The sequence below is a fragment of the Coenobita brevimanus genome, chromosome 64 (genome assembly GCF_032717465.1).
Source record: "Coenobita brevimanus isolate Jiangsu-jjx chromosome 64, ASM3271746v2, whole genome shotgun sequence".
Classification (NCBI taxonomy): domain Eukaryota; kingdom Metazoa; phylum Arthropoda; class Malacostraca; order Decapoda; family Coenobitidae; genus Coenobita; species Coenobita brevimanus.
This window is the reverse complement of record NC_137017.1, coordinates 14,820,367-14,846,944: the sequence shown is the minus strand read 5'-3', so window position 1 is coordinate 14,846,944 and position 26,578 is coordinate 14,820,367. Positions and strand designations below refer to the sequence as shown.

At 42.8% G+C, this 26,578-nt stretch overlaps 1 protein-coding gene across 1 annotated transcript in view; it reads right to left on the bottom strand.

Annotated features, from left to right (window-relative positions):
- The window catches only part of amrt (TM2 domain-containing protein 2 amaretto), a 115,439-nt gene that overhangs the window by 18,670 nt on the left and 70,191 nt on the right, over positions 1-26,578 (bottom strand). The window contains exon 3 of the mRNA XM_080276174.1: positions 26,344-26,459. Coding sequence (XP_080132300.1) covers positions 26,344-26,459 — 116 coding nt within the window. The remainder of the gene's footprint in view (positions 1-26,343; positions 26,460-26,578) is intronic.

Sequence of the window (26,578 nt, the reverse complement as noted above, 5' to 3'; positions counted from 1 at the left end):
TGGCTGGGAGAAAAAGAGATGAGAGGAGGGAGGAAGAGATCAGTAGGTCGGAAGTAGTGGAAGCGATGAAGAAGATTAAGCTGGGAATGGCCCCAGGAATTGATGGAGTGTGTGGTGAAATGCTTAGGTATGGGGGTGAGATTGTTGTGGAGTGGATATGGAAGTTGTGTAGATTGGCTTGGGAAGAGGGAAGGGTTCCAGAGGACTGGAAATCAGGTATAATTGTTCCTCTGTACAAAGGAAAAGGGGAGAGAGAAGTATGTGGTAACCATAGGGGTATTTGCCTTCTTAGTGTGACTGGTAAAATATATGGTAGAATACTCATTGATAGGGTTAGGCATATGACAGAGGAGCTAGTTGGAGAAGAACAAGGGGGATTTAGGAAGGGAAGAGGGTGTGTAGATCAGATATTTGTTCTAAGATGTTTAGTGGAGAAGTATCTAGAGAAGGGAAGGAAAGTGTACGCTGCCTTCATGGATTTGGAGAAAGCTTATGACAGAATAGATAGGAAAGATATGTGGAAGGTATTAAGAATATATGGAGTGGAGGGGAAATTGTTGAGTGCTGTGAAGAGTATGTACGAGGGAGCTAGGGCTACAGTGCGAGTGGATGGTGAGCTGAGTGAGTTCTTTGATCTCAATGTGGGACTGAAACAGGGGTGTGTAATGTCTCCATGGCTGTTTAATATATATATGGATGGGGTCGTAAAGGAGGTACAAGGTAGGGCAGTGGATGTGGGGGTGGCCCTAGTGAATGAGGGTGAGATTTGGAAGCTTCCGGTGTTGCTGTTTGCTGATGATACAGTACTGTTGAGTGAAGATGAATGGGAGTTGCAAGGTTTGGTGAATGAATTTGGGACAGTGTGTAGGAGGAGGAAGCTGAAAGTTAATGTAAACAAAAGTAAAGTTATGGTGTTTGAGAGGAATGAAGTCACAGAGTGAGCAGTGAGGTTGGATGGTGAGGATATGGAGAATGTGAGTGCATTCAAGTACTTGGGTAGTGTGATGAGTATGGATGGAACTTTGGGGGATGAAGTACATGAAAGGGTACAGCAGGGAAGGAAGGTTGTTGGCACACTGAAAGCAGTGATGAGAAATAGGGAGGTGAGTATGGAAGTTAAGAAGTCACTGCATGATGGTATTGTGATCCCTACCCTGACGTATGGAAGCGAGGCGTGGACCTTGCAAGAGGGGAACAAGTCAAGAGTGAGAGCAGTGGAAATGAGTTACATGAGAGGAGCATGTGGAGTGACATGGAGGGACAGGTTGACGAATGAAGAAGTGAAGGAACGTTGTGGGGTAGATGTGGATGTGGTTGAAAAGATTAGGAGAAATACACTGAGGTGGTTTGGACAAGTGGAGAGGATGGAGAATGAAAGACTGACTAAGAGAGTGTATGTAGGTGAGGTGGAGGGAGGGAGAGGGAGGGGTAGACCGAGGATGAGGTGGAGGGATGGAGTTGAGAGGTATATAAGGGAGGGGGGGGTGAGTTGGGGGGAGGGGAGTCAAATGGTGGGTGACAGAGTGACTTGGAGGCGTTTTGTCTGCGGCCACCCTTTGCGGGATTAGGGCGTCGGGCTATAGATAGATAGATAGATAGATCGCCAACATGCCTTGACAGACTTCTGTTTTGCACAGATACTGATTTAAAGTGCAAATAAATGCATTTGTATGTTAAATTAATATTTATACAAAGCAGAAGTTTGCCAAGGCAAGCTGTTCAGCTAAAGGAGAAACACTTCCGCTAATTTTAGCCCGTTTTCGGTGTGAATCCGGATTTTTTAAAAGGTAAAATTAAATACAAAAATTTGACCAGATTTCGAATAATTAGGTGAGTATGAACCTCTATGGTGATAAAATCTATAACACTTACCAATTAAAAAGTGTCAATTCAGTGTTGATTCTGTAAATGACCGTCGATTCAGTATTTCGCCACACTCCCCTGAAGTACCGTAGTTGAGTCACTGTAACTTTTTTTTCTTCAGAACACTAATAGTGAAGAGGTCAGATATTATGATATGAGCATAATACCATCATAAAATTATACAACTGATACTGTACGGCATACATTTAACACTTTCCACCTCATGAGGTACGAGCACTGCTCGGGAATGGTGTAGCTGTAAACTACTTCTGGTCAATTTCACCACAATTTACTTACCTAACAGGTACCACCCATTTACACCATGAAAAATATTCCTTCACAACATACCTGAAGGGGGTAGTTTGGATCTACGGGGGCCATGTAGGTACAACTATCATCTCTGTTACTGGTAAAGTATTGTGTGATGGATTGGAGCGTCGTCTGCAGTGTGAATGCTGACGTCATCGCCAACATGGCGGCTCCTTCCCTCCAGCCGCAAAGAATTAAAGTTATCACATCTTGTTCAGTGCAAATGATAAATTAAATTAAAAGATACATATACCGTAAGTTTTTAAGTACATGGCACAGTGCACTGGCCATGTTTGCCCAGAACCGACAACTCATCTATTTTGTTTAAACTGATGTTACGAACAATATTTCACATGCCTTTCTTTTTTTCCCCCCCTAAATAATCAATAATACTGTACCATGATTTCAAGCCTGTGATTAACAATACTTAACCCTTTCCCATCAGGGGTGCTTGTAAAAAAGTGCTGTGGGGCGTGACTTTAGATGAAGTGCTGTGCGAAGTAGCGTAGTGATGTTTTACTCTCTTTTTTTTATGCGAGGAAGAAGGAACCAAAGGCCAGGAGACCGCAATAATTGTTCCTTCCAAGAGAAAAACAAAATACAAGAAAGAGCCAAATTCAAGATCCGATCATTTCGAGATGTCTGGACACACTGTGCCTGAAAGACTGGAGATCATAGGAAGCAGGAAATACAGACAGAGGAAGACAGTTCCAGAGTTGACCTGTTGCATAAATGAAGGACTGGGAGTAACGGTTAACTCTTGCATTAGAGAGTTGGACAGAAAAGAGATGGGAGTTTGCTGCTAGACGGGTGCTATGCGCCCGTCGTAGAGGTGGAGGAATGCATGCAGACAGTTCAGAGGAGCAGTGACCATTGAAGTAGCGATAGAAAAGAGATAAAGATGCAACAGTGCAATGAAGAGACAGAGGTTGAAGGGAGTCAGTAAAAGGAGGAGAGTTAATGAGATGAAAAGCCTTTGACTCCACCCTATTGAGAAGAGCTGTATGTGGGGAGCCTCCCCACACATGAGAGTTGTACTCCACACAGGGGCGGATAAAACCCCTGTATAGAGTCAACAATTGTGCAGGGGTAAAGAAGGAACGGAGACGGCTTAGCACACCTAATCTCTTGGAAGCAGATTTTACAAAAGATGTAATATATTTTTTTCTTTTTATGTGAGGAAGAAGGAACCAAAGGCCATGAGCCCGCAGTAACAGTTCCCTCCAAGAGAAAAACAAAATACAATAGAGAGCCAAATTCAAGATCCGATCATTTTGAGATGCCTGGACACACTGCATTTGAAAGACTGGAGATCATAGGCAGCAGGAAATACAGACAGAGGGAGACAGTTCCAGAGCTGACCTGTTGCATAAATGAAAGACTGGGAGTAACGGTTAACTCTTGCATTAGAGAGTTGGACAGAAAAGGGATGAGAGTTTGCTGCCAGACGGGTGCTACGCGCCCGTCATAGAGGTGGAGGAATGCAAGCAGACAGTTCAGAGGAGCAGTGACCATTAAAGTAGCGATAGAAAAGAGATAAAGATGCAACAGAGCGGCGAAGAGACAGAGGCTGAAGGGAGTCAGTAAAAGGAGAAGAGTTAATGAGACAAAAAGCCTTAGACTCCACCCTATTGAGAAGAGCTGTATGTGGGGAGCCTCCCCACACATGAGAGTTGTACTCCACACAGGGGTGGATAAAACCCCTGTATAGAGTCAACAATTGTGCAGGGGTAAAGAAAGAGCGGAGTCGGCTTAGCACACCCAATCTCTTGGAAGCAGATTTTACAAGAGATGTAATATGATTTTTCCAAGATGAGTCCCGAGTAAATGAAACCCCAAGCATGTTCAAGGATGATGCAGGATTAAGCTGAATATTATTAAACATTAGTGGGTATACCTGTGGAAGATTTTGTTGGGTTGATAGGTGTAAGAACTGAGTCTTAGATGCATTAAAGACAACCATATTATTTTTACCCCAGTCAGAGATAACAGCCAAGTCAGACATTAGGTGTGCCATAGCCTCATCCCTTGTTTGTTGAAGTAACTGTTGAGATGGGCGTTGCGGGAACCGAATGGAAAGGTGAAGGGTGGAGTCATCAGCGTATGAGTGGATAGGGTTAGATGTACAGCTTAGAAGATCATTGATGAATAAAAGGAAGAGAGTTGGTGATAGGACAGAGCCCTGAGGAACACCACTGTTGACATATCTAGGAGAAGAACGCTGGCCGTCTACAACAGCGGCTATAGAACGACCAGAAAGGAAACTAGCGATGAAGGCACAGATAGAAGGATAGAAACCGTAGGAGGGCAGTTTGGAAATTAAAGATTTATGCCAGACTCAATCGAAAGCCGTAGAGATGTCAAGTGCAATGGCAAAGCTTTCGCCAAAGTCCCGAAAGGAGGATGACCAGGAGTCTGAAAGGTAGGTGAGAAGATTGCCAGTGGAGCATCCCTGATGGAACCCATACTGACGATCGGAAAGAAGGTTGTGATAGGAAAGATGCCTTAAAATTTTTCTATTAAGAACTGACTCGAAAACTTTTGAAATACAGGACGTTAAAGCAATTGGACGATAGCTGAAGGGTTGGGAGTGGTCACCCTTCTTTGGGACTGGCTGCATGAGAGCAAACTTCCAGCAAGAAGGAAAGGTACAAGTTGACAGACAAAGGCAAAAGAGTTTGCCTAGGCAGGGTGTAAGCACAGAAGCACAGTTCTTGAGAACTACAGGAGGGACCCCATCAGGCCCATATGCCTTGTTAGTACTGAGGCCAGTGATGGCAGAAAATACATCAACTAAAGAAATTTTAATGTCAGCCATGAGGAAGTCAGAGGGGGGAAGTGATGGAGGAACAGCACCGGAATCATCTAAGGTGGAATTTGAGGAGAAAGTCTGTGCGAAGAGATCTGCTTTATCAGTAGAAGAAATAGCTACAGAACCATCAGAGTAGAAAAGAGGAGGGAAGGATGATGAGGTAAAGTTGTTAGAAAGATTTTTGGCAAGGTGCCAGAATGAGCGGGAAGAATTCGAGTTGGAGAGTAGAGATCATTTAGTATGGATGACATTATTTTTAGTAGAGCGAAGAACAGACTTAGCACGATTCCGGGCAGAAACATAAAGACGATGTGATTCAGGGGTGGGTTGGTTCCGGTACCTTTTGTAGGCCTTCTCCTTGTTGCGGAAAGCATTAGAAAAAGCGTGATTAAACCAAGGCTTTCTTGCGTTAGTCAAAGGATATGAGAAAGGAATGTATGCTTCCATGCCCGAGAGAATAACCTCTGTAATGCGCAAGGCACACTCAGATGGCTCACGGCCATGGAAGCAATAATCATTCCAGGGAAAATCAAAGAAGTGCTGCCTGAGGGCCTCCCAGTCCGCGGCTCCAAAATGCCACAGACGACACTTCCCTGGAGGGTCCACAGGCCATACCAGAGTGATAGGACAGGTTAAGGTAATAAGGTTGTGATCGGAGGAGCCCAACGGAGAGAAAAGATTAACAGAGTAAGCAGAAGGATTAGTTGTGAGGAAGAGGTCAAGTATGTTGGAGCTTTCTCCAAGGTGGTCAGGGATACGGGTAGGGTGCTGTACAAGCTGCTCTAGGTCATTAAGGATAGAAAAGATGTAGGCTTGTTCACCAGGTGGATCCGTGAAAGGAGAGGAGAGCCAAAGGTGGTGGTGAACATTGAAATCTCCAAAAATGGAGATTTCAGAGAAAGGAGAAATGGACAGAATGTGTTCCATCGTAGAAGTAAGATAGTCGAAGAATTTTTGATAGTCAGTAGAATTAGGGGATAAGTAAACAGCACAGATATATTTAGTCAGAGAATGACAGGAAAGCTGAAGCCAGAGTGTGGAGAATTCAGAAGAATCAAGTTCAGGAACATGAGAGCAAGATAAGTCGTTGCGTATGTATACACAACAGCCACCTTTGGCTTTGAAATGAGTATAGAGAAAGTAGGAGGATACAGAAAAGTGTTTGCTGTTAGTTGCCTCAGACAGCTGAGTCTCCGTTAGAAAAAGAAGGTGAGGTTTAGAGGAGGAGAGGTGGTGCTCAACAGAGCGAAAGTTAGATGAAAGGCCGCGAATGTTGCAGAAATGAAGAAGAAGAGAGTCAGACAGTGGTTCCAGGCACCTCGAGTCCCAAGTAAATGAAACCCCAAGCATGTTCAAAGATCTATCTATCTATCTCTATCTATAGCCCGACGCCCTAATCCCGCAAAGGGTGGCCGAAGACAAAACACCTCCAAGTCATTCTGTCACCCACCATTTGACTCCCCTCCCCCCAACTAACCCCCCCCTTCCTCATATACCTCCAAACTCCATCCCTCCACCTCATCCTCGGTCTACCCCTCCCTCTCCCTCCCTCCACCTCACCTACATACACTCTCTTAGTAAGTCTTTCATTCTCCATTCTCTCCACATGTCCAAACCACCTCAGTGTATTTCTCCTAATCTTTTCAACCACATCCACATCTACCCCACAACGTTCCTTCACTTCTTCATTCGTCAACCTGTCCCTCCACGTCACTCCACATGCTCCTCTCAAGTAACTCATTTCCACTGCTCTCACTCTTGACTTGTTCCCCTCTTGCAATGTCCACGCCTCGCTTCCATACGTCAGGGTAGGGATCACAATACCATCATTCAGTGACTTCTTAACTTCCATACTCACCTCCCTATTTCTCATCACTGCTTTCAGTGTACCAACAACCTTTCTTCCCTGCTGTACCCTTTCACGTACTTCACCCCCTAAAGTTCCATCCTTACTCATCACACTACCCAAGTACTTGAATGCACTCACATTCTCCATATCCTCACCATCCAACCTCACTGCACACTCTGTGACTTCATTCCTCTCAAACACCACAACTTTACTTTTGTTTACATTAACTTTCAGCTTCCTCCTCCTACACACTGTCCCAAATTCATTCACCAAACCTTGCAACTCCCATTCATCTTCACTCAACAATACTGTATCATCAGCAAACAGCAACACAGAAAGCTTCCAAATCTCACCCTCATTCATTAGGGCCACCCCCACATCCACTGCCCTACTTTGTACCTCCTTTACAACCCCATCCATATATATATTAAACAGCCATGGAGACATTACACACCCCTGTATCAGTCCCACATTGAGATCAAAGAACTCACTCAGCTCACCATCCACTTGCACCGTCGCCCAAGCTCCCTCGTACATACTCTTCACAGCACTCAACAATTTCCCCTCCACTCCATATATTCTTAATACCTTCCACATACCTTGCCTATCTATTCTGTCATAAGCTTTCTCCAAGTCCATGAAGGCAGCATACACTTTCCTTCCCTTCTCTAGATACTTCTCCACTAAACATCTTAGAACAAATATCTGATCTACACACCCTTTTCCCTTCCTAAATCTCCCTTGTTCTTCTCCAACTAGCTCCTCTGTTATATGCCTAACCCTATCAATGAGTATTCTACCATATATTTTACCAGTCACACTAAGAAGGCAAATACCCCTATGGTTACGACATACTTCTCTCTCCCCTTTTCCTTTGTACAGAGGAACAATTATACCTGATTTCCAGTCCTCTGGAACCCTTCCCTCTTCCCAAGCCAATCTACACAACTTCCATATCCACTCCACAACAATCTCACCCCCATACCTAAGCATTTCACCACACACTCCATCAATTCCTGGGGCCTTTCCCAGCTTAATCTTCTTCATCGCTTCCACTACTTCCGACCTACTGATCTCTTCCTCCCTCCTCTCATCTCTTCTTCTCCCAGCCATTCCCCAACCACTTATACTCACACTGCTCTCACTCTATACATTCAACAAATCCTCAGAGTGCTCCTTCCATCTCCTCAATTTCTCTCTCTTCTCCACCAACAATCTATTATTCCTATCTTTCACTCCCCTACTATTTCCCCTTTCACACTGCCTTACTTTCTTTACCTCCTTCCAAAACAATTTCTTACTCTCCCTCCATTTCACACTCAGATTCCTCCCAAACTCTTCATCCACTTTCTTCTTACTCTCCTTCACCAGTCTCTTAACCTCCCTTCTCCTGCTCACATATACCTCTCTCTTCTCTCTTTCATCTTCTCCCCTACCTCTACTCACCAACCATTCACCATATGCCTTCTTCTTTTGTTCCACAGCTCGTTTCACCTCATCATTCCACCATGCTGTCCCTTGCACACCCTTGCATCTCCTCCTCACTCCACAAACCGCCTCACACGCTGCGCTTATCTCTTCCCTGAATATCTTACATACGTCTTCCACCCCTTCCATCTGCTCTAGCTCATACCTTCCCAATCTTTCTTCCACTATGCTCTTATACTCTGTCCTTTTCTCACTATCTTGCAATTTCTCCACTCTTCTCACAGGAGCTGCTTCCTCCTGTCTTCCCCTTCGCCTCCTCAACCACTTTCTTTGCAGCTCTACCTTGGCCATCACTAAGTGATGGTCCGAGACTCCATTCCCCCACCCTCTCCACACCCTTGCATCCAACACTTGTCTTCTCATTCGCTCATCCACACACACGTAGTCTATCATTGCCTTTCGTTCAACAAGTTCACCATCCATCCTCCTCATTACTCTCCATGTATACCGGTGGATCATCTTATGACGAAAGTAGGTGTTGGCTATTGCCAACCCCTTACCAGCACAGATGTCCACCAAAGCACTACCATTCCCATCTACTTCAGCTGGCACACCCCACTGACCAACCACTCCATCCACTCATACATTCCCAACTTTGCCATTCATGTCTCCAATCAACAGCACTCTCTCGCTCCTCTCAAACTTGTCCATACATGCTTCTACTCTCGCCCAAAACTCATCTTTCACTCTTCAAAGATGATGCAGGATTAAGCTGAATGTTATTAAACATTAGTGGGTATACCTGTGGAAGATTTTGTCGGGTTGATAGGTGTAAAAACTGAGTCTTTGATGCATTAAAAACAACCAGATTATTTTTACCCAAGTCAGAGATAAGAGCCAAGTCAGACATTAGGTGTGCCATAGCCTCATCCCTAGTTTGTTGAAGTAACTGCTGAGATGGACTATGCAGAAACCAAACGGAAAGGTGAAGGATGGAGTCATCAGCATAAGGGTGGATAGGGTTAGATGTACAGCTTAGAACATCATTAATGAATAAACGCAAGAGAGTTGGTGATAGGACAGAGCCCTGAGGAACACCACTGTTGATAAATCGAGGAGAAGAACGATGGCCGTCTACAACAGCGGCTATAGAACGACCAGAAAGGAAGCTAGAGATGAAGGCGCATATAGAAGGATAGAAACCGTATGAGGGCAGTTTGGAAATTAAAGATTTATGCCAGACTCAATCGAAAGCCGTAGAGATGTCAAGTGCAATGGCAAAGCTTTCGCCAAAGTCCCGAAAGGAGGATGACCAGGAGTCTGAAAGGTAGGTGAGAAGATCGCCAGTGGAGCATCCCTGATGGAACCGATACTGACGATCAGAAAGAAGGTTGTGACAGGAAAGATGCTTTAACATTTATCTATTAAGAATTGACTCGAAATCTTTTGAGATACAGGATGTTAAGGCAATTGGACGATAGTTAGAGGGTTGGGAATGGTCACCCTTCCTTGGGACTGGCTGAATGAAAGCAAACTTCCAGCAAGAAGGAAAGGTACAAGTTGACAGACAAAGGCAAAAGAGCTTGCCTAGGCAGGGTGTAAGCACAGACGCACGTTCTTGAGAACAACAGGAGAGACTCCATCAGGCCCATATGTCTTATTAGTATTGAGGCCAGCAATGGCAGAAAATACATCAGCTGAAAAAATTTGAATGTCTGCCATGAGAAAGTCAGAGGGGGGAAGTGAGTGAGGAACAGCATAGGAATTGTCTAAGGTGGAATAGGAGGAGAAAGTCTGACCGAAGAGATCTGTTTTATCAGTAAAAGAAATAGCTACAGAGCCATCAAAGTAGAAAAGAGGAGGGAAGGATGATGAGGTAAAGTTGTTAGAAAGGTTTTTGGCAAGGTGCCAGAAGGAGCAGGAAGAATTTGAGTTGGAGAGTTGAGAGCATTTAGTATGGATGAAATTACATTTAGCACAATGAAGAACAGACTTTGCACGATTCCGGGCAGAAACGTATAAAAGATATGATTCAGGGGTGGGTTGGCTCTGGTGCCTTTTATAGGCCCTCTCCTTGTTGCGGACAGCATTAGAACACGCGTGACTAAACCAAGGCTTTCTTGCATTAGTCAGAGGATATGAGAACGGAAAATATGCGTCCATGCCAGAGCGAATAACCTCCATAATGCGCAAGGCACACTCAGATGGCTCCCGGCCATGGAAGCAATAATCATTCCAGGGAAAATCAAAGAAGTACAGCCTGAGAGCCTCCCAATCCGCAGCTCCAAAGTGCCACAGATGACATTTCTTTGGAGGGTCCAAAGGCCGTACCGGTGCAATAGGACATGTTAAGGTGATAAGGTTGTGATCGGAGAAGCCCAACGGAGAGAAAAGATTAACAGTGTAAGCAGAAGGATTAGTAGTAAGGAAGAGGTCAAGTATACTGGAGCTCTCTCCAAGGCGGTCAGGGATACGGGTAGGGTGCTGTACAAGCTGCTCTAGGTCATTAAGGATAGAAAAGGTGTAGGCTAGTTCACCAGGTGGATCAGTGAAAGGGGGGGAGAGCCAAAGGTGGTGGTGGTGAACATTGAAATCTCCTAGAATAGAGATTTCAGAGAAAGGAGAAATGGATAGAATGTGTTCCATCGCAGAAGTAAGATAGTCAAAGAATTTTTGATAGTCAATAGAATTAGTAGATAAGTAAACAGTGCAGATATATTTAGTCTGAGAATGACAGGAATGCCGAAGCCAGAGTGTAGAGAATTTAGAAGAATCGAGTTCCCCACTGAGGATAGGGGGGTTTTTCAAGAATACTCCCCCAGTATCCTTGCTTGTTGTAAAAGGCAACTAAAAGGGTTGGCGGACGGTTAGTGCCCCTCCCCGAAAAACAACTAACTAAAAAAAAACAAACAAGAAGCCTCGGACAAGGACTAACAAACGATGATGACCCAGAACCGGACAAAGGACTTAGTAATGGCTACATGGAATGTAAGAGGAGCGAATGATGAGGTGAAAGAGAGAGAGATTATCCAGGTGCTTGAGGGTGCGAAAGTGGATGTATGTGGAATAACTGAAACAAAATGGAGGGGGAGAAAGTGTGAGAGAATGGGAATACAGATGGGGTATATGTGCAGGAGTAGGTGAGAATGAGAGGGCAAAGGAAGGAGTATGTATAGTTGTGAGTAAAAGATGGAAGAAGAGCATAAGACAGTATGGATCAGTTGAGTCAAGGATTGTGTGGGTAAAGTTGAAAGTTGAAATACAAATGTGGGCGATTGTGTGTGTGTATGCGCCAATGCAAGATCATGCTAGCAGAGTGAGAGAAGAGTTCTGGACAAAAGTGGAAGTGTGCATGGAAAAGTTTGGAAGGAATGAGAGAGTGTTTTTGATTGGCGATATGAAAGGTAAAGTAGGGAATGTGAAGGTGGATGGAATAGTTGGTGAGTGGGGTGTGCCTGCTGAGATAGATGAGAATGGGAATGCGTTAGTGGACATTTGTGCTGGGAGGGGGTTGGTGATAGCCAATACCCTCTTCAGGCATAAAATGATCCACAGGTATACATGGCGAGTGATGAGAAGGGTGGGTGGTGAACTGAATGAAAGGAAGGCAATGATTGATTATGTGTGTGTGGATGAAAGGATGCGATGATGTGTAATGGATGCAAGAGCTTATAGAGGTTGGGGGTTGTGGACTTTCTGACCACTACTTGGTGGTGGCCAGAATTAAGATCCAAGTAAGATGGAGGAATAGAAGAAGGGAAAGACGAGAGGAAGGAGTAGTTGCAAGGAGAGTGGAAAGGTTACAAGAGGATGAGAAAAAGGCAGAGTATAAGAGAGAAGTGGAGGAATGATTGGGAAAATATGAATTGGAGGAGATGGGGGATGTGGAAGGTGTGTGCAAGATATTTACAGAAGAAATATGTGCAGCATGTGATGTGGTGTGTGGGAGGAAGAGAAGATGGAGGGGGGTGCAAGGAACAGTGTGGTGGCCTGAAGAGGTGAGACAGGCTGTGGCACAAAAGAAGAAAGCATACAATGAATGGATGAGAAATAGGGGCATGGAAGAAGTTGAGAGGGGGAAGAAAGTGTTATATGTAGAAAGAAAGAGAGAGGTGAAAAGATTAGTAAGAGAGAGTAAGAAGAGAGTTGACGAGGAATTTGGAAGGAATTTGAGTGTAAAGTGGAGGGACTGTAAGAAGATGTTCTGGAAAGAGGTGAAGAGAGTAAAACAGGGTGGAAGTAAGGTTAGCAGGGGAGTGAAGGATTAAAATGGTAGATTACTAGTGGAGAAGGGAGAAAAAGTGAGCAGATGGAGAGAACACTTTAAGGAATTGATGAACATACAGGATGGAAGTAATGCGAGTATAAGTGGCTGAGGAATGGCTGGGAGAAGGAGGGAGGTGAGAAGACAGGAAGAAATCAGTAGGATAGAAGTTGTGGAAGCAATGAAGAAAGTTAAATTGGGGAAAGCCCCAGGAATTGATGGAGTGTGTGGTGAAATGCTGAAGCATGGGGGAGAGATAGTAGTAGAATGGATGTGGAAAATGTGCAGATTGGCCTGGGAGGAAGGTAGAGTCCCGGAGGATTGGAAGTCAGGTATAATTATTCCCTTGTACAAAGGAAAAGGGGAAAAAGAAGTGTGTGGTAATCATAGGTGCATTTGTCTTCTTAGTATAATAGGAAAAGTGTATGGTAGGATACTTATTGACAGAGTTAGAGAAAGAACAGAGGAATTAGTTGGAGAAGAACAGGGACGCTTTAGGAAGGGAAGAGGTTGTGTAGATCAGATATTCATTCTTAGATCTTTAGTGGAAAAGTTTCTAGAGAAGGGAAAGAAGTTGTATGCGGCTTTCATGGATTTGGAGAAAGCATATGACAGGGTGGATAGACAAGGATTGTGGAAAGTATTAAAAATATATGGAGTAGATGGGAAGTTGTTGAATGCTGTGAAGAGTAAGTATGATGGTGCTAAGGCTGCAGTGTGTGTGGATGGTGAACTAAGTGAATTTTTCTCTCTGGAGGTTGGGTTGAAACAGGGATGTGTCATGTCTCCATGGTTGTTCAATCTGTACATGGATGGGGTAATAAAAGAGGTACAAGTTAGGGTAGTGGATGTTGGAGTGGCCCTGGTGAGAGAGCATAGTGTTTGGAAACTCCCTGTACTGTTGTTTGCAGATGATACTGTGTTGTTGAGTGAAAATGAAGGAGAGCTGCAAGGCCTGGTGGATGAGTTTGGGAGTGTGTGTAAGAAACGGAATCTAAAGGTGAATGTAGGGAAGAGTAAAGTGATGGTCTTTGAGAGAAGTGAAGTCAGTGAATGTACAGCGAGGTTGGATGATGAGGAATTGGAAAATGTGAGTACATTTAAGTACTTGGGTAGTGTGATTAGTAAGGAAGGAGGTTTGGAGGGTGAAGTGCTTGAAAGGGTACAGCAGGGAAGAAGGGTTGCTGGTTCTTTGAAAGCAGTGATAAGAAACAGGGAAGTGAGCATGGATGTGAAAAAGTTACTACATGACAGTATTGTGATACCAACTCTAACGTATGGAAGTGAAGCTTGGATGTTGTTGGAAGGACACAAGTCAAGAGTGACAGCAGTGGAAATGAGTTATTTAAGAGGAGCCCGTGGAGTCACATGGAGAGACAGGCTGACGAATGAGGATATAAAGGAGCATTGTGGTGTGGATGTGGATGTGATAGGAAGCGTTATGAGGAACACACTGAGGTGGTTTGGCCATGTGGAGAGGATGGAGGGTGAAAGACTGACAAAGAGAGTGTATGTGAGTGAGGTGGAGGGGGGAAGAGGGAGGGGGAGGCCAAGGATGAGATGGAGAGGTATATGAGAAAGGGGGGTGTGAGTTGGAAGCAGGGCAGTGAAATGGCGGGGGACAGGGTGACGTGGAGGCAATTTGTTTGTGGCCACCCCAAACGGGATTGAGGCGTCTGGCAATAGATAGATAGATAGAGTTCAGGAACACGAGAACAAGATAGGTCGTTGCATACATATACACAACATTCACTTTTGGCTTTGAAATGAGTACAGAGAAAGTAGGAGGATACAGAAAAGGGTTTGCTGTCAGTTGCCTCAGACAGCTGAGTCTCAGTTAGAAAAAGAAAGTGAGGTTTAGAGGACAAGAGGTGGTGCTCAACAGAGCGAAAGTTAGAGGAAAGGCCGCGAATGTTGCAGAAATGAAGAAGAAGAGAGTCAGACAGTGGTTCCAGGCAGCTCGAGTCGTCAGGCAGCTCGAGTCATCAGGCAGCTCGAGTCGTCACTGGGAGAGGGGCAGAAGGTGGGGGCATTTATGGTCCCCCCCCCGGGGACTCAGAGGCCACGTGTAGTGCTGCCATGATTGTGTAATTTTGGGAAAGGAAGTGAAGTGTGTACTGTGCATGTAGTTTGGTGTTGATAATTAGAGAAACTTGAACTGGAGAGCATGCTGCCCTACTCTCTGTGTTACTGAGACACTGAAAAAGTTCAGCAAAGGGGGATGGTCGGGACCTAGTCTCGAGGGCTGATGAAACGGGAGCTCCAGCTCCACTATCACTTGTGGTATGTGGAGAGAATGGAGATTGAAAGACTGACTAAGAGGGTGTATGTAGATAAGGTAGAGGGAGGGAGAGGGAGGGGAAGACCGAGGCTGAGGTGGAGGGATGGAGTTGAGAGGTATATGAGGGAGGGGGGAGTGAGTTGGGGGGAGGGTAGCCAAATGGTGGGTGACAGAGCGACTTGGAGGCGTTTTGTCTGCGGCCATCCTTCGCGGGATTAGGGCGTCGGGCTATAGATAGATAGTCTTGTGGCAATGTTACTGTTCATCATAGAGAGCTCAATTTGGTCTCACTTTGAAGCCTGATAATTGTACCTTATCGTACTATGTTAAAAAAAGCGATATATCCAAAATAAAATGAAAAAAACAAAAACAAAACGCTAGTAGAATTTAGCCGACATGCAAAAATTCTACATTTTACTTTAAAAAAAAAATTCTGCCCCCCCCCACCCAAAAAACATTCAAGACAGAACAATATTTTTTTGCTCCAGAACATAGCTGAATAAATTTCCTTTGCAATGATGTACAGTATGATTTACTGTATTCTGAGCAATAACTGTTTGGTTTCATTTTGTTTTTGAGGGCTCCAACATGTTTACATGCATCGGCCTTAGTCACCTAATGGCATTTCTCCATTCTGCTCAGTCTCTGGCAGCTTCCCTGTTCAGTCCCTTATCCCTGAGGTAATATTCAATGACCTCATCCCAAGTCTTTTTCAGTCTACCTCTCACAACCCTACCCCTAATGTTGATACTTCTCACTTTCTGCACCCAATTATCATCCCCCATCCTCTCCACATGCCCAAACCATCTCAGTCTACCTCTCCTCATTAAATCACCAATACATTCCAGTCCCTTCTTACCTCTCAACTCTTCCATCAATAACCTAGCTCCCCCAGGCCTCGCAATCAGGGTCGCACTGCACATCCACCTAATCACTTCCATTTCTGTATGTTTGAGTCTGCGAATATCCTCTTCCTTTACTGCCCAATTCTCAGTACCACACAGCACTACACTCCTAACACATGCTGCATACAAAGATCCCTTGGTACATAAGGAAAGCCCTCTCAATCTCAGGAGAGGAAACAGCTCCCTAACCTTCTTCCAACCACTCCTCACTCTAGTCACAGAGCTAGCTCCTGCCCCACCTCCAGCACATAACATGTCTCCCAAATAGCAAACCCCTCCCACACACTCAAGAAACTCACCAGCAAGATCAATACTTTCACACCTGCAATCTCCACATGCTTTCCCTGACACACCACACACATGAAATCAGCATTATCTCACACTCTGCCTCTAATACCACTACATCTCTTATGCATCCACTTATCACAAACACTGCATAAGATGGAATTAATTCCCATGCCCTGGTGGCTAATCGCATATGGCCACTCTCCCTCTTCTTTGACAGTACCACCACCAGCCCTAGATACTATCACTTTAACAGCATTTATTCTTAAGCCCTTGTCCCCCATACCATCCCTCCACTTCCTAAATCTTTCCTCTGCCTCCCTTTCATTCTCTGCAATCAACACCAAATCATCAGTATGCAGCATCTCCTATGGGAGTCCATTTTTGAAGTAATGTGAGAGGTTCAAGTACCATTGTAACCAATAAGGGGCTCAAGACTTACCCCTGATGCACACCAACAATCACAGAAAACTAATCACTCAATTCTCCATTCACCCTTACCTGGGTGCAAGCACCCATATACATGGCCCTAAACACACTAACCAGCCACTCATTGATCCCAAGTTTTTTCATTGCCCACCTCACCAACTCTCCAGGGAATATGTCAAAGCCCTTCTCCAAATCAACAAAAACAAAGTGCAGTTCCCTTTTCCTTCCTATATATTTTTCCTGAAGCTGTCGCACAATGAATATAGCATCAAAGGTCCGTTTCCTTGGCATAAACCCAAACTGCATCTCATTAATATTCACTCTCTATTCATACCTTCTAGACCTTTCTCCATACCTTCATTATCTGTTCCAAAAGCTTTATCCATCCATCCATCATCCAACCTTACATTGCCCCATGAGGACCATACGAGCCCAAGCTAGGCAAGTTGGTCCTGGCTTTTAAGATAAGAGTGACCAGCCTCACCCATCTCTGAGTGACATTACTTGAGCAATAAACTCCAACCACCCCTTGGATATAAACCTACACCAGCTCAATCCAATTGGAGCGCCGTAATAACCCACTAAACCATCAGGCGTCAAAGCTTTATACCTCTATAATTTCCTCTTTCCAAGGCAGAAAAATGAAAATGAATATATTTCTTCAGATGACGGCCAAAGCCATCATCCGAACATCTGAGCCTCAGAAACCGATGACGGCCAAAGCTGTCATTGGTACGTGATTTGGGTAATACTTGGTAACTTTTATATCCATAAACTGCAGTAAACTGAAATCCGAAGCGCACCCCATATGGAAAAAAAAAAAAATCATATTTTTCTTGTGTTTCCGATTGATACTCAGAGGATGTGACAAAGTATATTTTCAGGTTGATATACAGGTACACCATAGTTAACTGCTGCAGTGTTTTGATGTTTTGAAGTTCAGTAGGACCACTAAAAAAACTGCATGTACACTGCATATTATTTTTCCCAAAGGCTAGTTTTAAGGGTATAATACTGAAGATGATGTGCAAGTTTTCAGGTCAATATTTACTGAAGTTTGGTTGTAAAGAGCTTTGATATTTTCTTTACTATGAAGGTGGGAATTAGGCATAAATGCAGATACCAGGAATTTTCACATATAAATTTTGTGAGAAAATGAAAGATTTTTTGTACATAAATATTATCCAGTACATAATCAGCCCAGTATTCAACTTGGAATAGACATATTGAATTTTTAACATTTGGTGAACTAGACCTTGACTTTCAATCATACCAAACAGTGAGTAATGAGGCAGGCATGAGGTAGACTGTGGGCAGCTGAAAAAGCCTTGTAAATGGCATATTTCAAGTCATTCATCAACAACCCCCCCCCCCCTCCACTGCCAAATAGTGGGGAATACTACATTTTCAACCTGACATTGGAACCCGACACTGCAGCTGTGTGTTGCAGTGCACCTAAGAACAGCACTCTATGTTGCAGTTATCTGGTAAAGATTTAGAAATGACATTTAAGGCTGGACATTATGTGCAAGGTCATCTAATAAAGGGAGATAGGCCACATTGCTCATGCTCAGCAGTTTCTGTTTAAGATGTGATGACAACAAATATGACTAAGAAAATAAGATATGAAGAGCAAACGTGCTATTTGCAAATTTCTACATTCGTGAGGGTTTAAGGTTTCTTTCCCCTGTAAATGTTGGTGCTGGTGTTGTGCAGAATGCAACATTAAGTGGAGAGATAATATGTGTGTGAGATACTGAAACTTGTAACTTGGAAAACACCATGCTGCTCTCCCCCAGCATCGAAGGAGACCCTTGGTGACGACTCAGACCAGCCCAGGACATGCTTCAGGTGGGAGGCAGAAATGTTTTTTTCAGATTTTTGGCTACGTGACCCTTGACCATCAATGTGTACCCACTGAACCCACGTTAAACTTACATCAATTTACAATAAATCGATAAATCAGTATGTGACAGGTTTTCACTTGATGCAACCCCATCACATACCGGGTCGTGACCGTACACAGGAAAATGGTAGATTCAATAACTCTCCACAATAACTGAATGTATAGAGCTAAGTACAGTGAGTATTTTCTATGTGATGGAAAACTGGTACAGTATAGATACTTACCAATGTATCAGTATTGGTATCGGTATTGGTGGTATCAGCCCATTTTTAACGTATTGGTATCGGCTGATTTTCTGCTGATGCTACCGATACTTAACCCTCTCAGGCACAGTCACGCGAATTGCATGACATGCAGTTTGGTAGGAAAAAAGCTGTCATGCGAATCGCGGTCCTAAGCACAAAAATATTCGCTAAAAAATAAGTTTTCCGGCGATTTGTGTGAAATTTTGGTGCGTTCTAGTGGGCATGTCTATCTCCTGAGGTAAAGGACTGGCAACACTGTGACTGCTCTGATGAGACAGTGCATAGCAGAAAAACCTCAGTATCTCATGAGCAGCTGGGCTGGAGGGTTGCATGGTTGTCGGTTGTCCTTTACCTGCCATTTTCCCCCCTCCCACCCGAGGCAGAAGCCATTATTGAAATATTGTGATTGTACAGTGTTTTTTACTATAGTGTGAAATGATTGTGTCTATGGAAGACAGATATATTGTTTGTAAAGCACTGGGGCTCGTTATGAGCCGTTAGGCCTACAGGCAGGAGTCTGGTTTGTTATACCAGGGTTTCCACTCTCCTTCACCCTGCCCATAAATGATGAGTAGCTTACCTTTCTATAATGAAGCCAATACTTATATTTCTGAAACATATAGTGCCTGGATTGGTGAAACAACTGACCTACCATAGCAGGCATTATGTACGCCATAGAGATATGCAACAGTCGCTAAGGAAACAGGCAGTCACGTATGCCATACAATCGGGAAGGGAATAAGAGAGGAGGTTGGGATGGAATCATGTGATAGTGTTTTATATTGCGTATGGTTTAGTGTGAAACATACATAAAAAACAGTGCAATGAGTGTTCCCCGAGAAATATTACATGCTCTGACTGACTTAGCTCAAACCCAGCACATGTATCAGAGACAACAAATACGCCACACAATCATAGCCTTCAGTGAAAAGATATTGTACCAATCTCAGACAGTGCAATATTGTGTATGGTTTAGTGTGAAACATACGTATAAAATAGTGTAGCAAGTGTTCACCGAGAAATATTGCATGCATTGACAGACTTAGCGAAAACATAGCGCAAGTAACAGAGACAAGAAATATGCCACAACCATATATATATATATATATATATATATATATATATATATCATCCATCCATCCATCATCCAATCCTACGTTGCCCCATGAGAAGCATAGGAGCCCGGGGCTAGGCAGTTGGTCCTGACATTTAAGATGACAGTGATATATATATATATATATATATATATATATATATATATATATATATATATATATATTTTTTTAAATAACAGAACGGAGGAAGGAAAAACAAATGAATAAAAAAAAAAAATTCATTCACCAGATTACTGGTGTCCTCTGTTCATAAAATATCTGCAACAGTTAGACTTGAACAGCTGTGGGTTGAAATTTGGTGGGAAACAACTCTGGGGAAGCGAGTTCCAGAGAGAATGAAAGAATTCTGATAGGCAGAAGTTCTGCAATATGGCTGAGTGACATTCCAGTCACGAGCGCTACCAGATGCCCGTGTAGCACGAGGGAAGGCATGGAGAGGTGGCACCATGGACGCAACTTCGTCTGAGCATTTGCCAAAAAAACATCTGTAAAATAATGCAAGGGAGGCAACATTCCTTCTTACTTGCATGGGAGGTAGTTTATTTGTAATGGCAGGGTTGTTAATGATTCTAACAGCCTTGTTCTGAATTTTGTCTAGTTGTTTTAATGCAATCTCTCCACAACCATTCCACAAGGGTGAGCAATATTCAAGCTGAGAGCGCACATGACTCTTATAAATTATAGCTAACTGCTCATCAGCGAAGAAGTTACGGACTCTGTACAATAATCCAAGTTTCTTTGTGGCAGATTTAGCAAGTGATCTGACATGAGAGGTCCAGCTGAGGGCATTGTTAAGTGAGATGCCAAGAATTTCAATACTTTTGGAGATGGGAATATTAGTAGCACTGAAGGTAATGTACGAATTTGGCAATATCTGTCTACTAGTAAACTGTATATATTTAGTTTTACTAGCATTAAAAGAGACAAGGTTGTTTTGTCCCCATTCACTGATTGTAGATAGATCTTGATTTATGGAGATGGCTGTACTGAGTTGAGAGGTAGAGATATTAGACTTTGTATATGGGTGTCTGAGTGTGAATGAACTATGTCCTGTTGAGTCATCTGCATATGAGTGAATGGGATTGTGGGTGACAGATAAGAAATCATTAATATGAACCAGAAATAGGGTTGGCGCCAGAACTGATCCCTGCGGCACGCCGGCGTTAATTGAGTGGAAATTGGAATATACATCATCTACTTTTACTCTCATTTTCCTGTCACTAAGATATGAAGAAATCAAAGGAACAAAAGACGTTAGTCCATAGCAAGGGAATTTGGACAGCAGGGAACGGTGCCATACTCTGTTGAAAGCTTTAGAAATATCAAGAGCTACTGCATGAATTTCTCCATGTACCGTAGATCAATTGATTGATGGATGGTATGAGTTAGGAGATTGAGTATGTCAATGGTGGATCTTTCATGGCGAAAACCATATTGTCTATCATTAATTAAGTTGTTGGATTCAAGATGCTTAACAATGGGCTTATTAACTAATGTTTCAAATACCTTACCAAGAGAAGATGTGACAGCTATTGGTCTGTAATCAGGGGGGGGGGGGGGTCAGACGAACTTCCTTTCTTCGGAACTGGGTGGATATTGGCTTCTTTCCATGAATTTGGGGATAAAGAAGTAGGTATGCATAGTCTGAATAATTTAGCTAGAACAGAGGCAAGTTCAGGAGAACACTTTTTCAAAACAATTAGCGGAATTCCATCTGGGCATGGAGCTTTGTTGGTAGGTAAATTGTCTAGGATGGATTTTACGTATCTTGTCTGTATTTTAAGTGAGGCAATTTCGGAAGAGTCAAGTTCTAGTACTGGGACATTCCGGTTGGTATCGTCTTTGGTAGAGTTTCTGGCAAAGGTACTAGCAAAGATATCTGCTTTCCCATGTGGGTCATTTGTAATGTTGCCATCTGAGGATTTTAGTGGGGGAATGGAAGATGATTTGTTAAAGCTATTATTGAAAGAATTAAGAGTTGACCAGAATATTCTACTGTCATTAGGATTGTTAAGTAGTTCTGATCCTTGCTTTTGAAGAAAGTTTGATTTAGATAGATTTAATACAGCTTTTGTATGATTTCTAGCAATTTTAAATTGAGAGAGTGATTCAGATATTTTTTATTTTAAGTAAGAGTTATATGCTAAGGACTTTTGGGCTGTTGCTCTGGCATATATATATATATATATATATATATATATATATACATGTATGTTGTGAAGTGAATGTTCGTGGAGAAATCTATTGTGTGCATTGCATTTGTTCTAGGGAAATGTATTGCACGGCAAGGAGAAAATACGCCACAACCACAGCCACAGCCACACACACACACACACACACACACACACACACACACACACACACACACACACACTACATAACTTCTCATCTTTCAACAACCCTTCAATCTCCTGCCAGCATCTCAACACCTCTGGAGGAAGTGAGTTATCTGTAATTTGTTGATTTGTATATTGACCTATTTCTATAGTTCAATATTTTTTACACAAATAAGTAATGTTTTTTACATACACACATATGAGATGGAAGAAAGTTCAGCTTCAGTATCAGTACCTAGCAAAAAGACTAGTGGTCATGTTGAGTTTCTGAGAGCACTATCAAAAACCTTATGATATTTTATGTGTATATTTTGAGTAAAAAAAGAAAATAATAAAACGTAACAAGGGTGAGGCAGGGAAAGAATGTTTTTTATTTCGCATGTGGGTGAGGAGGAGTATTCTGTTTGTCGTCCAATTATTCCAAAACTATTGGACGTATTGATTTCCTGTAAGAACCATGATAATGAGCAGTAAATTTCACGTATGTTCATTACCAGAATATAAGCCTTCGGGAGCATTTTTTTGTAGGAAAAGGCAGGGGAGCAGACTGTTTTTTTTTCCTCGCTTGAGGTAAAAGTCGAAAGCACTCCGAGGAATAATCTCACTTGGTCGGCCAATTACTCGAAAACTATTGGAAGTATCGATTTCCTGTAAGAACCATGATAAAGAGCAGTAAGTTCTACGTAGTTCATTACCAGGATACAGTAGGCTCGCACAGTGCGTGACATCACAGTGCGCGAATCACAAACCAAAAACCTTGAATGCGCGAGTTTACCTCACAAAACACGAGGTAGAGGCAAGGAGTGGCTTAAAAATGCCATTTTCCATCAGTATGCGACCCACACCCCCACACAACGCACCAATAGTGACCTAGAGGCTCGTGGGGAAGATGCTCAAGAGGAGTCTACAATAAGATCTCGCCAATAACAACTTCGACAATAAAGTTTTCGGCAATAACAGTAAGTTTGAATGGATACTCAGTTTCTATAATAATGACGTTTATTTCGCGAATACCAAGTTGTTATACTGCCAATATGTCCATAACAAGATGAGGAATGAAACAAACAAGCAAGATGAGATGAAGGAAATTGCCAAAAATGTGAGCTGTAGCGAGGAGGAGAGGGAGGATCATCCCCTCACCACCTCCCCTGACTTGCCCGCCGCCATCCCCTCCTCCTCCACTGCCCCACCTGACTCATCTGCTTCACCTGGCATACCTGCAACCCCCACCATAATGACTGTTGCTGCATTCTGGAAGAAATGTAACCTTCAACAGGCTGTACATTTCTGCATCAAAGCCTGGAATAATACAACATTGGCAACCGTTAAACAAGCTTGGTGCAGCCAGGGTGGCGGCTGGGGTACTGCAAGTGCATTGCCGCACCTCAGAATCCCTGTTGTTTAAGTCCATCAGGCCCATTGTCTACTGTTGTTAAGGTGACTGCCCATATTTTTGTTACTGTAGCTATACCTGTAGTACAAGGTCTGAAAATTTTGACCTTTATTGTGTCTCAAAAATGGGCCAAAAAATGTCCAGGTATTAGGGGATACCGCCCATTTGTAATTTTTCCCATAAGATTATGTATTCTAAGTGAGCGAATTCACACTGCGCGAGGTTATGGACCGCTCAATCTCTCGCGCACTGTGCGAGCCTACCGGATAAGCCTTTGGGAGCATTTTTTTGTGGGAAAAGACGGGGGAACAAACTATGTTTTTTTTTCCTTGCTTGAGGTAAAAGTCGAAAGCGCTCTGAGGAGTAATCTCACTTGGTCAGCCAATTACTAGAAAACTATTGGATGTATCGATGTCCTGTAAGAACCAAGATAAAGAGCAGTAAATTCTACGTATGTTCATTACCAGAATATAAGCCTTTGGGAGCATTTTTTTGTAGGAAAAGGAAGGGGAACAGACTATGTTTTTTTCCTCGCTTGAGGTAAATGTTGAAAGCGCTCCGAGGAATAATCTCATTTGGTCGGCCAATTACTCAAAAACTATTGGACGTATCGATTTCCTGTAAGAATCATGATAAAGAGCAGTAAATTCTATGTAAGTACAAGACATAACAATGTAATATCTATGATAATTCGTTGTTACATAGGCGGGAATATAGCGTATGCTGTGTGCGCATCACGAAAGTGACGCATGGACGTGAGTTCCCAGTCATTTTTGGTGATATACCCAAAAAGTATGAGGCGTATCGAAACCAACTGGTGCTCATTAGAAGGCTCATGAAATTCTGCATAATGTTATGCAATAAAAACATAAGGTGTGCGAGAAAAGTTCAGAATGAGAGCTCCTTGAATTTTTTTCAAAAATGGCTTTCAGTTTTTGGTTATTTTCTCAAAAACTACAAATCGTATCACAACCGGACTTGTCTTTTTAGAAAGCTGATGAAATTCTCTATCAAAACTTCTAATAACATTTTCCTATATGATGGAAAGCATTCGAATGGTGATGTTGGGAAGTGAAAGTGACGTAGCGAAATGTTTATTCATGGCTGCCTATGTCGTTTTATTCGTGTTTTTCTGTTTTTTTGTGGAGTTATCAGGTAGAACAAACATCGGCAAATAAGATGAGATAGGTTTCATGGCAGCATATTGATATTTGGGTGGCAAAAATAAGGAGAGAATATGTGTTATTTGCCACGCACAGGCAGCCAGGCGGATAAAATTGTGCGCCAGAAAACTTACCCAAACTTATCGTGCGCGAGAGGGTTAAGAGGAATTTAGTGCGTAACATATCACTCACTGGAAGTTATTTTGTTAAACAGAATTTGGATGTTTTATAGGGATGAAAAATAAATTACTGGTAATATCCAATTACCGGTATTTAGTATCAAATTATTTTGAGTACTTGGTGCATTGTAATATGGTAATTCTTTGGTAATGAGCCACATCTGCCACCATGGACACGTACGAGACAGGTTGGTAGCCTCACATCAGCAGCTCAGGGCCCTGCCACGGCCCTCAGACAGCAGGCACCACCCTCCCTCACAATCCACACACAGTCTTCTGCTTACATGAGTTACAGTTTCACAGCTTTTATAATTTTTTCTTATTAATACGTACAGTTGTTTAATTTCATTCGTATTTTTATTTACAATACTGCAGCACAACAAGTTTCGGTATCGGTATTGGTATCGGTCCAATTTTGTGGTATCAGTATTGATATCAGTCAAAATTTTGGTATCAGTACATCGCTAGTACAGTCATGAATCACTATACGAAAGGGTTATGTCACGTGAAAACTCATCATGTAACAAATTTGTTGTATAATGAGGTTGCTATAACATGGGTTCAGTGGGGATGTGGAGGGTGCCCTTGACCAAACAAATTTGTCGTATAATGAGGTTGCTGTAACATGGGTTCAGTGGGGATGCAGAGGGTGCCCTTGACCACGAAACATAAGATCTAACAAAAAGCCTTATGAACTTGGGCTGTATGTATTTCACACACAGAAAGCTATCATATCACTTAAAATTGCACAATCCACAATTTGTTATGCACTTATAAATGTACTGTATGTGTAATGTTACTTGGCAACAGCAATGGTGTTTCAATGGGCTTTCATGCACAAAAAGAAAAGAAAGGCAGATGATCACATCAAAATAAACAATGAGTGGCCATCTTGGCTCACTCAGCTGAATGGGAGGCACCATTATCAGCTGACTGGGAGGCTGTGTACCCATGGTAGACATGAGGTCCAAGTCACAAGTTTCAGTATTTCACCCACAAAAAGTTATCTATCTATCTATAGCCCGACGCCCTAATCCCGCAAAAGGTGGCCGCAGACAAAACGCCTCCAAGTCGCTCTGTCACCCACCATTTGACTACCCTCCCCCCAACATAAAACTGCACACTGCACTACAGTATTTGTTAAGCACTTGCACTGGTAACTGGTGATAGCAATGGTCTTTCAATGGCCTTTCATGCACAAAACAGAATGAAAGACAATAACAGCAACTGTAAACACTGGGTGGCCATCTTGGCTCAATCAGCCAACTGGGAGGCATCATTCTTGCGAATTCAATATCATTTCACCACTGTTATCCCGGAAATGGGCCAAGCTTTTTATTTCACTGTTATAGCGATTAATTGCATACCAAACAACTGTATAACAAGACCTGGCTATGTATAAGTCTACAGAGTGCATTATTGCAAAATCCATTCCCTCAAACCATGTATGCATAGATCTGACTGAGCAGTACTTTGTTTCAGTGCTCTCATCTTTGTATTGCACACATCATTAACATATATGGGGTTAATATGTTGGTCCAAATATGACAATCAGCGATATAGCTACTTGGGAAAAATTACTTGATACAAGGGAAGCCATCGCGAAGAAATTTTCTCTCTCCACAGCATTCGATATCATCCAGGACTGTACACCACACCTTTGTAATTTCTACTTCTTCAAATCTCTGCCCTCCAAACTGCAAAAAAAATAATGATAAATAGAAACCCCAAGGAACTGGACCACACATCTTTTTACATATCATTCAGACCTTAAAAATCCTCAGTTCTATCTGAAAGAGCTAACAATTCACACACA